An 18,098-nucleotide genomic window follows, 5' to 3' on the forward strand; every position below is an offset into this window, starting at 1 on the left:
ACAGTAAGTTAAACGCAGATAGTAAGATATGTCTGTGTCATAATATTTTGATATAACTGCCACTGGACCATATTTACCAGTGCATTATTGCTATAGTACAGTATATGTGTCGTCTTGCCCCTAGATGCCAGCTTATCACAGGCGTAAATGATTAAGGTCAGGTTCAGGAGAGAAATTATTAAAGTGGAAAAATATTGCTAAGAAACACCACAGAAAATAGTAATTAATAAAAATGTCCCAAAACAATTAGGAAAGTAAAAAATATTTGATCAAGATGTACAAGTAAATGTAAGGGAAAAGTAGACACCACTGAGGATCATCAACACATACACTTCAACAAAAAGGCAAACAGGGGGGCAGGTGATCTTAAAACTTTAATTATTATAAATACAGGAATGTATTTGATTATAGCTGTTTTTGGCAGAGGTCCATAGTCAGCTTGTACACTCTGACTCTGTCTGCAACTACTAAACCCATATGCAGCAAGCTGGGATGCACTGATTATTAAAAGTACCACAATACTTATTTGACATGTCAGTGGTTTTAATCTTGTGGCTGATTGTGCTATGCTTTAGGCCAAAACCATCTCAATACCCCGGTGGAACAATGTCATGTTTATAGCATTTCATGTAGTCACTTCATATGAGGGGCCTTGAAAGGAGGTAATTTGTTTACAGTCTGATTATTTCTAAATGCAGAGTTTTTCAAAAGATGGTGGAAGTTCTTGCAGACACACTTGCCATTCTTGTGTTAACCCTTAGAAGTACACTGAGAAAAGTAGACATGTTAAATTAGCTTCTTCCAGGCCACAGTTCTAGGTAAAGTTGAATGATCTTCATCTGTTTATCTGAACTCAGCTGATGAAGGGTGGTGGTGGTGGGGGGGGGGGGGTCATGTTAAAAAGAACTATATAAATACATTTGATTTGATTTGATCAATGAATTAATGAACATGTTGAATGAAAACTGAGGTCTTGTCATGCTTTTGCCCTGCTTCATGTGTTCCTGCTCTGTCTGTGTTTGAGTTTCTTTGTTTGCCATGTGCTAAGGCTCTCTATTTGTTTTGGTCCCTTATCTCTGCCTTAGCCCCACCCTCTCATTGGTGTTTTCACCTCTGCCTCCATTGTTGCCCTGCCCTCTTTATCTCTTCCAGGTGTTCCTAGTCTGTGCTCTGTGTGTATATATAGCCTCTTTGTTTCAGTGCTCTATTGTCTGTTCTTGTGTGGTGTGTTTCTGTGTCTCTCACATTACCACCAGTTCATGGTTGTTGTTTTTTGTTGTTGTTGTTTAATTCTGTTTCGTTTAGCGAAGCTCATGTCTTTTCTGTTGTTTTTGCCTTGGTTCTGTTTAATTAAAGATTCCCTTGCATTTACATCTGCATCTTCGTCCTCGATCTAACCGTGACAGGTCTACATATCTGTGATCTGCCAAGACTGAAGTCTGGCACATGGATTAAACTTGACCTCTTGAACCTGTGCATTTTACAGCATCAATTTCATACTAAGATATAAAGATACAATGTTCCTGACTGATAAAGATATAGTAAAATCGGTCATGAGCAAAGGAAGAATCCTCACACACTGTGTTTTATGCTAAGCCCTGTGTGCACATTAATCCAAACCTTTGGAAAATTTGGCCTTCCCCATATTTTTCTTGCTATCTCCAACAAGATGGTGATTGCCAACAAATCTTTGTGCATGCATGATGGCGGATTGCAATGTGAAAACTTCAGAGAAAGTGACAGTCCAATTCTTCCTGCAAAAAACCTACAGCTGAAACTACAGCGGCAAAAAAGTACAGCTGAAATCCTCCTTAAGGACAGAATGTGGGTTTCAACTCCTCAGTGCGTAACTCCATGGGCTCTGCTCCCAAACTGGCTGCCTCCTCGCCCGCTTATGTGTGAAGTGCTTATAGACTGGGAGAGCAGACTGGAAAAGCCTGATTTCTATATAGATTCTCTAGCTGTCTTCACCAGATAAAAGCCTGCTCTCTCCCACTGCTGTGTGTGGCTGAAGTTAGTTTCTTATTTTCCTTTTTCACATTTCCTGTTCCATCTTAAATGATGCTAAAATTAAATATAATGATAAAAAATAAAACAAAATCATAAATGATATAACTGATGAACTAAAACATGATGATAATGATAATAATATTGATAATTTAAACATACATAGTGCTGTTAAAAAACAAAACAAAAGACACTTTACAGTTTCAGAGAAATAAACACATTCCTTACATGGAGTGGAAATAGATTAAAGTTTTGTTTTGAAGGGGCAGGCTTTATTTATTCATTCACTGTCTGTAACCCTTATCCAGTTCAGGGCGGCGGTGTGTCCTGAGCCTACCCAGAATCACCTGGCACAAGGTGGGAACATACCCTGGAGGGGGTGCCAGTCCTTCACAGGGCGACACACACTTACACATTTATTCACACCTACGGACACTTTTGAGTCTCCAACACACCAAACACCTCAAAGAGAGTCACCCAGAGCAGGCCTTCAACCAACAACCTCCAGGACCCTGGAGCTGTGAGACTGCGACACACTACCTGCTGTGCCACTGTGACAAAGGGGCAGCATATAGATAAAATTAATAGCAAGGGACCAGGAACAGGGCGTCAAATATGAAAACATCATGAATTTAAACTTACAATAAGACATGTAAATGTCTTTAATAAACAATTCACCTCAATAAATGATTAAACCTGAAGATGCTCAATAGCTCTTTAACCTAGGCCTTTGATGTTGTGGTATAAGGATCATCTTCACTTTTCAGAGCACGTGTCACATAGAGACCACGCCGCCACCTCACATACAACAGCCTCACCTGGAAGAAAAGAGAGAGGAGTAAAGAGTAAAAGTGTGAATAAGAAACAAAAAAATGGACAATGTCAGAAACTTAATTCAGGTAAAGACTGACCTCTTGGTTGAAGACACAGTGGATGAGGAAGATGAATGTTCCCTGCTGGGAGTTGAGGAGCAGGAAGATCATCTCCAACACCTTACTGCCCTCCGTGAAGAGACCCAGGACCCAGGAGCAGCCGAGGATGATGAACTGGAGCATGGTTTTCAGGACCACACTTTTACAGAGTCGCTGGTCACGCTCAGTGCGTTTGGTTTTCAGATTTTCACTCGCCACTTTTTTCAGAGTTGAGGTCATGATGATCAAGATGCTCAGGAAGAGAAGAGTGTTGGCCTGACAAGGAAAAAAAAAAGAATTTTTTTTGTTCTAAATATCAGTCTTTTGGTACTTTGAGACATTTGTTCCACCATTTACTTGGATAGTTACAACTGACACTTACAATTCCTATTACCTTGGAGCTTCATGACAGAGTGCACAGTAGCGGAAGTGCTTTGCGTATCTGATGGACTATATATATATATATATATACATATTTTTTTTTTTTTTTTTTTTTTTTACAGGTTTTAAAATGTGCTCCAGTTTACTAAAACATTACATTTGTGGTGTGTTTTCATAACTTCAGTATACTAAACACATTAAAAACAAACCTATTCTGTTATAATAACTATAATAACATTCACACTGTTACTGACAGGTATTAACTCTGTTATTATGTTATGTACAGTTCTAAAGTTATAAAATTGATCCGCAAACTCCCAGGTAGGGGTTTGACAACCTGCTGACATTTATCACATTATTCCCTAGGCTCATGTGGGCTTTCTGTGGAAGGAACTGAACATAGACATGGACAGAATATAGTGCTCAAGGATGATAAAGTTGTTGTGGACAGGGCAGTGAAAGTGCATTTGCTGTGGGAATTGATACTTTTCTGAGAAATATGATTGAACTTAGTTCTTTTTTTTCTTGTAATATATTCTTATGAAATACTGTATCATATCTGATGAAAAGTTGAGTGATGCCAAACTACAGAACACCCTTTTTTTCTCATTGGTTTCGTCCTATCACTTTTTTTGCAGCTCATATTTATCTAGTACAGTGTATTTTAGTTTTTTAGTTTTTTTTTCACTTGGAGAGGGAAAAAGCAGAACAGCAACCAACAGAAGAAAGAGCAATAAACTCAAAGCAGCACAATCAGGAAAACAAACAGAATCAGCAGTTTCAGTCTTTATAAAATCATCCCCACAGAGAAGTTGCTTCTGAGAAATAGCTGAAATAGCTCCAGAAAAATCACTGTGGTCCATACTGATTAAAAGATAGAATCACCCTCACAACCATCCTGTTTGAGAACCCCACAACATCCTGCCTCGGTGTTCCTCTCTGATCCTGATTTTTTTAGTGTTTTGTTACTTGACGTCTCACATTCTCCACCATTTTGTCCTGTCCCTCATCCTCCTCTAGCCACACCCAGTAACCGTCTCCAGGTGCTCCCTGTCTGTGTTTGTTATTTTATACACCTCTACTTTTCATTTTTATATGCTTGCCTCTGTGATCTGTGTTCTTGCTTCACAAGTCAGTTTTGATTTGTTTGGTGTTTGTGTGGACGTTGCAAAAACAGCTTGCACATGTTCTCCTTCCAAGCCTGCTTCATTACAGGCTCCTGCTCTCAAAACCCAAACAACACTTGGAGATGCCCAAAATAACACTTTGAAACATCACATGTGATTCTCTATTTAGACTTGAATACATATCAAATAATTAAAGTCAAAACACTCAAAACTATTTCTGGTAAATGTTTACATATAAATCTACATTTGAGCCACTAACTGGATCCCTGATGATGTCTCTACAGTCATAGAAAGTGTAAAAATAACTTCTAAATTTTTTTGTCATTCAGTAGTAAATTATTGGAAGCACGTGTTAACATTCTTAGTTCCTAGTCTGTGCTCTGTGTGTAAATATAGCCTCTTTGTTTCAGTGCTCCACTGTCTGTCCTTGTGTGGTGTGTTTCTGTGTCTCTCACATTACCACCAGTTCATAGTTGTTGTTGTTGTTGTTGTTGTTTTTTTATTTTTTTATTTTGTTTTGTTTAGTGAAGCTCATGTCTTTTCTGTTGTTTTTGCCTTGGTTCTGTTTAATTAAAGATTCCCTTGCGTTTACATCTGCATCTTTGTCCTCGATCTAACCGTGACAGGTCTACATATCTGTGATCTGCCAGGACTGAAGTCTGGCACATGGATTAAACTTGAACTCTTGAACCTGTGCATTTTACAGCATCAATTTCATACTATGATATAAAGATACAATGTTCCTGACTGATAAAGATATAGTAAAATCGGTCATGAGCAGAGGAAGAATCCTCACACACTGTGTTTTATGCTAAGCCCTGTGTGCACATTAATCCAAACCTTTGGAAAATTTGGCCTTCCCCATATTTTTCTTGCTCACTCCAACAAGATGGTGATTGCCAACAAATCTTTGTGCATGCATGATGGCGGATTGCAATGTGAAAACTTCAGAGAAAGTGACAGTCCAATTCTTCCAGCAAAAAACCTACAGCTGAAACTACAGCGGCAAAAAAGTACAGCTGAAACCTCCTTAAGGACAGAATGTGGGTTTCAACTCCTCAGTGCGTAACTCCATGGGCTCTGCTCCCAAACTGGCTGCCTCCTCGCCCGCTTATGTGTGAAGTGCTTATAGACTGGGAGAGCAGACCGGAAAAGCCTGATTTCTATATAGATTCTCTAGCTGTCTTCACCAGATAAAAGCCTGCTCTCTCCCACTGCTGTGTGTGGCTGAAGTTAGTTTCTTATTTTCCTTATTCACATTTCCTGTTCCATCTTAAATGATGCTAAAATTAAACTTGTACCTTTTCTCTTTGTCCTTTTTCATTCATGGTGTTTGCACAGTATTTTAATAAATGCTCAGTGTTAGAAGCAGAATTTAAAGTGTAAAGGAGAACATAAAAGCAACTGGTAAACTATCTGAAGCCTCCTAGAGCTGACCAGGTGAGTCTGCTGTAACTGGCACCATGGAATATATATATATATATTTTTACAGGTTTTAAAATGTGCTCCAGTTTACTAAAACATTACGTTTGTGGTGTGTTTTCATAACTTCAGTATACTACACACATTAAAAACAAACCTATTCTGTTATAATAACTATCATAACATTCACACTGTTACTGACAGGTATTAATTATGTTATTATGTTATGTACAGTTCTAAAGTTATAAAATTGATCCGCAAACTCCCAGGTAGGGGTTTGACAACCTGCTGACATTTATCACATTATTCCATAGGCTCATGTGGGCTTTCTGTGGAAGGAACTGAACATAGACATGGACAGAATATAGTGCTCAAGGATGATAAAGTTGTTGTGGACAGGGCAGTGAAAGTGCATTTGCTGTGGGAATTGATACTTTTCTGAGAAATATGATGGAACTTAGTTCTTTTTTTTTCTTGTAATATATTCTTATGAAATACTGTATCATATCTGATGAAAAGTTGAGTGATGCCAAACTACAGAACACCCTTTTTTTCTCATTGGTTCCCGCCTATCACTTTTTTGCAGCTCATATTTATCTAGTACAGTGTATTTTAGTTTTTTAGTTTTTTTCACTTGGAGAGGGAAAAAGCAGAACAGCAACCAACAGAAGAAAGAGCAATAAACTCAAAGCAGCACAATCAGGAAAACAAACAGAATCAGCAGTTTCAGTCTTTATAAAATCATCCCCACAGAGAAGTTGCTTCTGAGAAATAGCTGAAATAGCTCCAGAAAAATCACTGTGGTCCATACTGATTAAAAGATAGAATCACCCTCACAACCATCCTGTTTGAGAACCCCACAACATCCTGCCTCGGTGTTCCTCTCTGATCCTGATTTTTTTAGTGTTTTGTTACTTGACGTCTCACATTCTCCTCCATTTTGTCCTGTCCCTCATCCTCCTCTAGCCACACCCAGTAACCATCTCCAGGTGCTCCCTGTCTGTGTTTGTTATTTTATACACCTCTACTTTTCATTTTTCTATGCTTGCCTCTGTGATCTGTGTTCTTGCTTCACAAGTCAGTTTTGATTTGTTTGGTGTTTTTGTGGACTTTGCAAAAACAGCTTGCACATGTTCTCCTTCCAAGCCTGCTTCATTACAGGCTCCTGCTCTCAAAACCCAAAGGAAAATCTCAGAACGTTTAGATATGTTTTACTTACAGCGAGAATGAAACAAACCGGCCCCAGAAAACTCCACACAAAGCCTGCATCTGTCTTAAGCCAGCACCTACAATGAAAAGACAAAAAACACATTCACAGTCAAATTCACAAAGCTGATATGTGTTTTGTGCCAGTGATGTTGTTGATGTCCTCCCCACGCAACTGCTCTGGTAAACTGCTGCTGTTTTCATAGTTAATTTCACATGTAATTTTCACATTCTCTGCTTCATAACTTTCATATTGTATAAGATGTAACACAAGATGAAGGTGCCATATGAAACTGAAACTGTCCTCTTTCCATTAGAATTGTGTAATTTATGTAAATATTAAGGAATGAGGAATTTGCCTCAAGCAAACCACGTGCCCAAGAAATATGAATGTTATAAGAAAAACCTTATTTTTATGGAGACCTTATGTTTACTCACATGTAAATATGGTGAATTGCAACTTATCATGCAATACCTTTCAACAGCCAAAAGAGGGGACCCTAAGCTTTAATTTAACGCCTTATTCAAGGTAATGGAGAATTGTTTGACACAACATACCTAGTAAGTCTATTATTGCTAGAACCTAATATTGCCTAATATGGCTTTTCATAGCCCAAACATAAGCCATGCAATGTGTATTTGTAACAATTCATAAAACATACAGTATTTTTTTACCAAACAACACTTGGAGATGCCCAAAATAACACTTTGAAACATCACATGTGATTCTCTATTTAGACTTGAATACATATCAAATAATTAAAGTCAAAACACTCAAAACTATTTCTGGTAAATGTTTCCATATAAATCTACATTTGAGCCACTAACTGGATCCCTGATGATGTCTCTACAGTCATAGAAAGTGTAAAAATAACTTCTACATTTTTTTGTCATTCAGTAGTAAATTATTGGAAGCAAGTGTTAACATTCTTAGTTCCTAGTTTGTGCTCTGTGTGTAAATATAGCCACTTTGTTTCAGTGCTCCATTGTCTGTTCTTGTGTGGTGTGTTTCTGTGTCTCTCACATTACCACCAGTTCATAGTTGTTGTTGTTTTTTTTTTTAATTCTGTTTTGTTTAGTGAAGCTCATGTCTTTTCTGTTGTTTTTGCCTTGGTTCTGTTTAATTAAAGATTCCCTTGCGTTTACATCTGCATCTTTGTCCTCGATCTAACCGTGACAGGTCTACATATCTGTGATCTGCCAGGACTGAAGTCTGGCACATGGATTAAACTTGACCTCTTGAACCTGTGCATTTTACAGCATCAATTTCATACTAAGATATAAAGATACAATGTTCCTGACTGATAAAGATATAGTAAAATCGGTCATGAGCAGAGGAAGAATCCTCACACACTGTGTTTTATGCTAAGCCCTGTGTGCACATTAATCCAAACCTTTGGAAAATTTGGCCTTCCCCATATTTTTCTTGCTCACTCCAACAAGATGGTGATTGCCAACAAACCTTTGTGCATGCATGATGGCGGATTGCAATGTGAAAACTTCAGAGAAAGTGACAGTCCAATTCTTCCAGCAAAAAACCTACAGCTGAAACTACAGCGGCAAAAAAGTACAGCTGAAACCTCCTTAAGGACAGAATGTGGGTTTCAACTCCTCAGTGCGTAACTCCATGGGCTCTGCTCCCAAACTGGCTGCCTCCTCGCCCGCTTATGTGTGAAGTGCTTATAGACTGGGAGAGCAGACCGGAAAAGCCTGATTTCTATATAGATTCTCTAGCTGTCTTCACCAGATAAAAGCCTGCTCTCTCCCACTGCTGTGTGTGGCTGAAGTTAGTTTCTTATTTTCCTTATTCACATTTCCTGTTCCATCTTAAATGATGCTAAAATTAAACTTGTACCTTTTCTCTTTGTCCTTTTTCATTCATGGTGTTTGCACAGTATTTTAATAAATGCTCAGTGTTAGAAGCAGAATTTAAAGTGTAAAGGAGAACATAAAAGCAACTGGTAAACTATCTGAAGCCTCCTAGAGCTGACCAGGTGAGTCTGCTGTAACTGGCACCATGGAATATATATATATATATTTTTACAGGTTTTAAAATGTGCTCCAGTTTACTAAAACATTACGTTTGTGGTGTGTTTTCATAACTTCAGTATACTACACACATTAAAAACAAACCTATTCTGTTATAATAACTATCATAACATTCACACTGTTACTGACAGGTATTAATTATGTTATTATGTTATGTACAGTTCTAAAGTTATAAAATTGATCCGCAAACTCCCAGGTAGGGGTTTGACAACCTGCTGACATTTATCACATTATTCCTTAGGCTCATGTGGGCTTTCTGTGGAAGGAACTGAACATAGACATGGACAGAATATAGTGCTCAAGGATGATAAAGTTGTTGTGGACAGGGCAGTGAAAGTACATTTGCTGTGGGAATTGATACTTTTCTGAGAAATATGATGGAACTTAGTTCTTTTTTTTTCTTGTAATATATTCTTATGAAATACTGTATCATATCTGATGAAAAGTTGAGTGATGCCAAACTACAGAACACCCTTTTTTTCTCATTGGTTCCCGCCTATCACTTTTTTGCAGCTCATATTTATCTAGTACAGTGTATTTTAGTTTTTTAGTTTTTTTTTTTTTCACTTGGAGAGGGAAAAAGCAGAACAGCAACCAACAGAAGAAAGAGCAATAAACTCAAAGCAGCACAATCAGGAAAACAAGTAGAATCAGCAGTTTCAGTCTTTATAAAATCATCCCCACAGAGAAGTTGCTTCTGAGAAATAGCTGAAATAGCTCCAGAAAAATCACTGTGGTCCATACTGATTAAAAGATAGAATCACCCTCACAACCATCCTGTTTGAGAACCCCACAACATCCTGCCTCGGTATTCCTCTCTGATCCTGATTTATTTAGTGTTTTGTTACTTGACGTCTCACATTCTCCTCCATTTTGTCCTGTCCCTCATCCTCCTCTAGCCACACCCAGTAACCATCTCCAGGTGCTCCCTGTCTGTGTTTGTTATTTTATACACCTCTACTTTTCATTTTTATATGCTTGCCTCTGTGATCTGTGTTCTTGCTTCACAAGTCAGTTTTGATTTGTTTGGTGTTTGTGTGGACTTTGCAAAAACAGCTTGCACATGTTCTCCTTCCAAGCCTGCTTCATTACAGGCTCCTGCTCTAAAAACCCAAAGGAAAATCTCAGAACGTTTAGATATGTTTTACTTACAGCGAGAATGAAACAAACCGGCCCCAGAAAACTCCACACAAAGCCTGCATCTGTCTTAAGCCAGCACCTACAATGAAAAGACAAAAAACACATTCACAGTCAAATTCACAAAGCTGATATGTGTTTTGTGCCAGTGATGTTGTTGATGTCCTCCCCACACAACTGCTCTGGTAAACTGCTGCTGTTTTCATAGTTAATTTCACATGTAATTTTCACATTCTCTGCTTCATAACTTTCATATTGTATAAGATATAACACAAGATGAAGGTGCCATATGAAACTGAAACTATCCTCTTTCCATTAGAATTGTGTAATTTATGTAAATATTAAGGAATGAGGAATTTGCCTCAAGCAAACCACGTGCCCAAGAAATATGAATGTTATAAGAAAAACCTTATTTTTATGGAGACCTTATGTTTACTCACATGTAAATATGGTGAATTGCAACTTATCATGCAATACCTTTCAACAGCCAAAAGAGGGGACCCTAAGCTTAAATTTAACGCCTTATTCAAGGTAATGGAGAATTGTTTGACACAACATACCTAGTAAGTCTATTATTGCTAGAACCTAATATTGCCTAATATGGCTTTTCATGGCCCAAACATATGCCATGCAATGTGTATTTGTAACAATTCATAAAACATACAGTATTTTTTTACCAAACAACACTTGGAGATGCCCAAAATAACACTTTGAAACATCACATGTGATTCTCTATTTAGAATTGAATACATATCAAATAATTAAAGTCAAAACACTCAAAACTATTTCTGGTAAATGTTTCCATATAAATCTACATTTGAGCCACTAACTGGATCCCTGATGATGTCTCTACAGTCATAGAAAGTGTAAAAATAACTTCTAAATTTTTTTGTCATTCAGTAGTAAATTATTGGAAGCATATGTTAACATTCTTATAGTCAAAATCCACATATTGTTCTACTTTAAAAGGTTATTTTACAAAAAGAAAAACCAATTTCATTTATTCAGTTAGAAAGTAATACTCATTTGAATTTGTCCATGTAATTTCAGACGGAAAATCTGTAAATCACTCACTTTTCACTGCCGTATCCTTTAGGAACCAGTCCAGCAGACACACCCACCACAATCAGAGGAATAATGTATCCAATCAGAACCAGGTATTTCCAGTTAAACCCCTCCTTCCTTGATCTTAACTTAGTGAGGTTCTTCACAAGAAGGAAGAGCAGCACAGCTTCAATGAACATCCACACAAAAGCAGAGAGGAAGAGGAAGTGTAGAACACCTGCCAGCACTGCACACAACACCTGGAGAGAGAGAGAGAGAGAGAGAGAGAGAGAGAGAGAGAGAGAGAGAGAGAGAGAGAGAGAGATTAAAATGTAGAGGTGCAGTACAGACACTCCATAGAAACTCACTGAGAAACCATTCATTCATTTTCTGTAACTCTTATCCACTTTAGGTTCGCAGTGGGTCTGGAGCCTACTCGGAATCACTGAGAGCTAGCTGGGAACACACCCTGGAGGGGATGCCAGTCCATTGCATGGCGGCACACACTCACACACTTGGAAACCTTTTGAGTCACCAATTCACCTACCAACGTGTGTTTTTGGACCTTGGGATGTAACCCGAGCACCTGGAGGAAACCGATGCAGAAACAGGGAGAACACATCACACTCCTCACAGACAGTCACCAGGAGTGGGTCTCGAACCCACAACCTCCAGGTCCCTGAAGCTGTGACAGAGACACTACATGCAGCCCCACCATGCTATGCAGAAACAATACATTAATTAATTCATTCATTCATTATCTGTATCCGCTTATCCAGTTCAGGGTCATGGTGGGTCCAGAGCCTACCTGGAATCATTGGGCGCAAGGCGGAAACAAACTCTGGAGGGGGAGCCAGTCCTTCACAGGGCAACACACACACTCACACTTTCATTCACCCCTACGAACACTTTTGAGTCGCCAATCCACCTACAAACGTGTGTTTTTGGACTGTGGGAGGAAACCGGAGCACCTGGAGGAAACCCACACGGACACGGGGAGAACACACCAACTCCTCACAGACAGTCACCAGGAGCGGGAACTGAACCCACAACCACAATTGAACACTACCTGCTGCACCACCGTGCCACCCTTGCATGAACATTTAAGCACCAAATAGCCATAAACCACATAGAGGAACCATAAAAACATAAACAAGTGTTTCAGTATTTTAGCACTGGGTGAATATTTGCAGAGCTTCTGGGATAATAAATGCAGTTTGGGTTACATGGGGTGTCACAGCTCTCACCACACTGCTGTTAATTAAGTCTGTCACATTGTCACACTGCCCTTTTGCTCTGCTGCACTATTAGATCTTTGCCTAATAACAAACTCAACATACTTCTAACAACTATTTAAATTATTTTTTTGAAATGAAAGTAGGTTAAAATGTGGACTAAAGATGTGACAAAAAAAATAACAAGCAGTCTAGTAAAAGTTATATTTAATTGTGCAGCAAGTGGTTACAATCATGGCCAAAAGTGTTGGCACTCCTGAAATGTTTTTCTAGGAGGACCCCACTGCTGACAGAGACATAAGCCTAAATCCTTCTACTCTTTACCAAAACCAAAATGTGGTCTACATGGTTGAAGTTCAAAGATGTTTTGGGATTGTTTTGCTGCCTCTGGCACTGGACGACTTGACTGTGTACAAGGCTTCATGAAATCTGAAAATTACCAAAGGATTTTGGGTCACAATGTAGAGCCCAGTGTAAGAACGCTGGGTTTGTGTCCTAGGTCATGGGTCTTCCAGCAGGACAAAGGCCCCAAATATATTTCAGAAAAGCACCTAGAAATGGATGGAAACAAAGTGCTGGAGAATTCTGAAGTGGCCAGCTGTGAGTCCAAGTCTAAACCTCACTGAATACCTGTGGAGAGTTCTTAAAATTGCTGTTGGGAGAAGGCACCCTTCAAATATGGAGCAGTTTGCAAAAAAGCGTGGTCCAAAATTCCAGCTGAGGTTTAAGAAGGTTGTTGATGGTTATAGGAAGTATTGATTTCTGTTGAGGGTGACAATTTTGACCGGCCCATTTTTGGAGTTTTGCATGAAATTACATCAATTTTGGATATAGTTTTTTCTGTTATTCCAATACACACAAAGGAAATAAACACGTGTATAACAAAACATGCAGTTGCAATCATTTTCTGGGAAAAATCCTTCTTTTTCTGGAAATATTTCAGGGGTGCCTACACTTCCAGCCATGACTGTATAACTGAGATTATTAATAAAGTATTATGTATAATAAGTAAACAATGGTAGCATGTACTTTAGTCTGTGTTGGAACACGTATACAAATCTTTATACAAATTATTACTTTCTATGTTTGACCTTAATTCTCTTTCAGTTTATAGGTATTTAGTTGCTCTTACTTCATCATCTGAGTGTGGTCTTGTCTGCATGATGAGAGCGAAGGTCGACAAGTGATCACAGGAGCACACACTGTGATTGCTGTTGGACTGGAGAAGGAGACAGCCGTCTACAACCCATTCAGTGTTTTTCCAGTACACACAGAAGAGTTCACCATCAGGGACAACTTCCTACACAGAAGAGAAGTAAACAAAACAGACATGAGTTTAAAACTGGTGTCAATAGCATGCAGTGCTACAAAAGACATGTCAAAAACCTCCAAGTGCAGCAGGTGATACGTCAAGGTATCAGTATTTGTGTGTTCAGATCATACCCCACGAATCTGAGTAACTTAGGGTTACTCAGTGACATTCCAGTGGGGAAAAATGCCAGGTCCCCAATGTAACACCAGAGTACAATGATGTTAGTGTATGTCAGGGATCTCGAATTTAAGTGTATATGTAGGTATCGTATTCTTGGTGTGGTCAGGAAATCTGTGCTGAGAGGCCGAGAATGCTGCTCCAGTCATCTGACCTGACAATTCTTCTGGAGAATAGCTACTTATAGCCTTTATTGATGTGGATAGGATTCAACTGCAGTTCATGAACATAATTTTGCAATACTGGTTCATTTTTAACACAAATTAATAGGTGCTGGATCCAAAGAATAGTAGGTTTTTCCACAAAAACAAGTTAAGATCACGTATTCATTATATATAGAAAAAGAAGACATAAACTACAAGGAAGTTGTCAAGAAGGTGGACCTCACAGATCTCTCTGTAGATATTGTTGAGAAACAAACAAACACAGAGTCATGGTGTCAATAATCTTTGGGCTGTAAATGTGACTGAAAACAAGGAAGATGTCAATATCGGACATGCCATAATGACCCTCAGAAACATGTTTGACTTCAAATGAAAGCAAAGAGAAAGGGCTAAGAGGAGGTTGGGAAAAAATAAGACTTATATAAGATTTAAATAAGGCAGCTTGACTGAACCAGTGAGTAGCAAGAAATATTACTTTAAGACTTCTTTTGGTCTACATTTCTCTTCAAAGGGCCTGTTGCTGCAGCCTTTTTGTCATTAAACCAAAAAACACTTCTTTCCAGTTGGTCTTTGTGTCTAAGCAGGTGATCAGCTGAGCTCCTTCTGTGTTGTAATGAAGACCTGCAGCTGCACTGGCCCTTTGTGGATGAACAAGGACACCTGTGCATTAGAAAAGTAATAACTCACTGCAGTATGTTTCAGGGTGAGATTGACTGCACTGTAAAAGATTTCTTGTAAATTTTACAGTAAAATACTGGCAGCAGAGTTCCCAGGCATTTACCGTATTTTTACAGGAACACTACTGTATTTCACATTTACAGCTGGATCTCTGAGGAGAGGGAGTAATAACTGACTGGGTCCTCTCTAATACTCACTCCACAGTAATAAACTCCTCCATCTTCTTCTCTCACATCACTGATTCTCACACTGACAACTTTAGAGCGTCTGTCTTCAGAGATGGAGAATCTGTTTTTCTGAGACTCTGTGGTAGAGATCACTATAATAACATTGTCACCATCCTGTTTGTAAAACCCTTTAGTGTCTGCCTTAAACTCCTCTGGAGATGAACAGTTGATGGTGAGAGTCTCTCCCAGAAAACCAGTCACAGCACTTGGACCCGAACAACACGGATCTGTCAATCATACAAAATAAATGACATCATCTAATAATTTAAAGTTTCTCAATGACCTTATGACCTCTTTATTCTTTCAGAAATATCTCAGTTTATACAGAATTTCATGATGAATATCATTAGTGAGATATTGATGTTTCTAACCTCTCTTCACTTTCAGTTCCACATCATGACTCCACCCTCCAGTCTCTCCACACCGATATGATCCAGAGTCCTGTAAACTCAGGTTTCTGCAGACCACTGTAAGAGCTCCAGGAGTTTTGACTATAGAAAGTCTCTCTTTATGAACCCATGTGTTCTGTGTTTGTACATTCATACACTCATCTGTTCCATTCTTACAGAAATATTTATTATTCTGTCCATACTGCTGATGGTAACAGTAGACCCTGACACTTCCACTTAAGTAGCCAGTCATGTCGAAGCAGCACACTGGACCTGCCAATCAAATTGCAAATAGCAGATCACCTTCTATAATTCCAGTAAATTCTCTCAGATCTGCAGCATTCAGTTTGGAGCAGAAAAACTGACCTGAGATCAGGGAGAAGGTGAAGATGAGGAGGGTCTTCATCCTGAACTGAGCTCCAGCTTCACTGATGTTCACCCAAACTCCAGTCCACTGTCTTTAAGATTGTGTAGTTGTTTTCCTCAGAGGTCAATTCTGCTCTTCTTTGGGATTTCTCACCCTAACTGTGTCCCTCTATCCTCTTCACACTCTTTCCTCTTTCTCTGTAAAGTGATCTTCATCTTTCCTATTTTCATTCACCACTCGCTAAGTGTAACACAATGGATAGGAGTTAATTTCACTTTTGTGTTATTTTTACACAACTCCACAATCACAGGTCCATATTCATCAGTGCATTTAAACCCCAGCAACACATGCATTTGTTACTGTTTTTCCAGCTTATCACAGGCACTGATAGTTAAGGTCATGTCCAGGACAGAAACAATGAAGGCTGAAAGCTTTTCTCAGATGCAGATAAGGTACCAGTAAACCAAGACAATAATTCAACAAATTAGAAAAATAAATTATAAGTGACCACTGACCTATAACTAAATTAAGTAACATGAACATTAAGTCTGAGTAAACACACCAATTATCCTGAAACCCTCTTGAGGAACTGACATGATTGTGTCCTCTGGTGTTTGGCACCAAGAAGTTAGCAGCCAAAGAACCTGAACCCAAGAATATCCAAATCCACTGAAGATAAGCAGGTTTGGACCTTGCCAGTTTTAGAATGATGCTCTGGATGGAACTCTTTGAACACTTTGGTGGCTGCTGAAAATGGTGTTGGTGGTTTGTGTGGATCCCAAAGCCAGAGTGCAGTGATGGGGACACCGTGTTCAACTAGACCAACACATCCTACAGATGCTTGTTTGGATTGAGATCTGGGGAATGTGTAGTCTGTTTCTTGACCTCTTTTACTGTTCCTGTAACCATTCCTGAACAATATTTGCAGCATGACAGGGTTCATCATCCTGCTGAATTTTGCTCTGCTGTTTTAGGCTGCCATGAAGATCTACAGCAATGTACCGGGGGTAGGTAAATGGCAAAGTTCACAACTGTTTTCTGATATCTCTACAGGAGGGATAACATCAAATAAATCAGTAGCATTTTCTACAGTCACTTTTCTGTGAGATCGGACCAGACCTGAGCCCATGAACCTGTTGCTGGTTCACTAGATTTCAGTTTGAATCTGAAGTGTATTGTATTGTCCATATATGCACTCATGTTATTAGGTGCAGTACATAGGCAATGTTTTACTGTTCTGAGTTGATAAATATGGTTTCTGTCTCCATGAGAATGGAATATTATGTTAAAACCTATGTCTTAGAGCAGGGAGGACAGGAAACTCCTTATTTTTGTTCATTTCAGTACCAGAGTATGAGATAATGTAAATAAGCACCAATACCTTACATAGAAAGAAAACAACCCATATAAACAAGTTGTGGGTGTTTAAGGAGGTGTGTACATTGTCTGGAGACCTTCTCATCAAGCAGTCCACAGTGCTTGGTTCATATGGTGTTCTTTTCTTTGTGTTTGTAATAAACAATCATGTCGGCATAGAGTCTTCTTCATCATCTTCTTCATAACATTGAAAATAACCTACAAATTTTAAATCATTTTGGTCAGTTTTGATCACTGCACCCTAGGAGAACACCACAAGACATGCTGTGTTTTTAGATGACCAAAACTTTATGACTGTCACAGTGTGGTCCTTTTCCTCAGATCCTTACACTTGGCCACTTCTTCCAACATTAAATTCAGGACCTGAGTGTTCACTTGCACCCCTCAACAGAATCTATCATAAGCTGATTGGTTAAGCTGGTTACTCACTTCACCTGGCAGTGGTATAATTGTGGCTGCATTCCTGTATTTCTTAGACCACAAAACTCAAAGCAGAATTTCTGAACATTTCCTGCATATACACTTGCCTTTCTCACATTAAACACTAGATGGCAAGAATGCATCTCTGCTTGGGCCTCAACTATATATCTCTGTAGGCCAGAGACCAGCATGTGGGAGGGACCACAGGCCAGTGACCATGAAATAGGAGGGACAAACACAGGCTTATACCAGCAAGTGAGAAGTCCCTCCAGCTTTCCATCCCCATGTTCAGCCTGTTCTGATACATTGTGGATTTATTTTTCACCAGCTAAGTTTGGAATCATATTTGAATGTTCTCTTCAGCATCAAATGGTGCAGCATTTAGTTACATCTTGGAAACTGTAAGCTTCACCACAACACATTACTACATGACAAAGAATTGTCTTCCATTAAGTTGCATGTGAAATG

General features: G+C 38.9%; 1 protein-coding gene across 1 annotated transcript; it reads right to left on the reverse strand.

The window, feature by feature from the left end:
* Window positions 1-14,987: 14,987 nt before the first annotated feature.
* LOC136677256 (polymeric immunoglobulin receptor-like) lies at window positions 14,988-15,872 on the reverse strand. Its single transcript, XM_066654748.1, has 3 exons — window positions 15,833-15,872; window positions 15,449-15,739; window positions 14,988-15,304 (listed from the first exon to the last, which is right to left on the reverse strand). The coding sequence occupies exons 1-3, from the start codon at window positions 15,870-15,872 to the stop codon at window positions 14,988-14,990; spliced, it is 648 nt and encodes a 215-aa protein (XP_066510845.1).
* Between the last annotated feature and the right edge of the window lie 2,226 nt (window positions 15,873-18,098).

Source organism: Hoplias malabaricus, chromosome 2 (genome assembly GCF_029633855.1).
Source record: "Hoplias malabaricus isolate fHopMal1 chromosome 2, fHopMal1.hap1, whole genome shotgun sequence".
Lineage (NCBI taxonomy): Eukaryota > Metazoa > Chordata > Actinopteri > Characiformes > Erythrinidae > Hoplias > Hoplias malabaricus.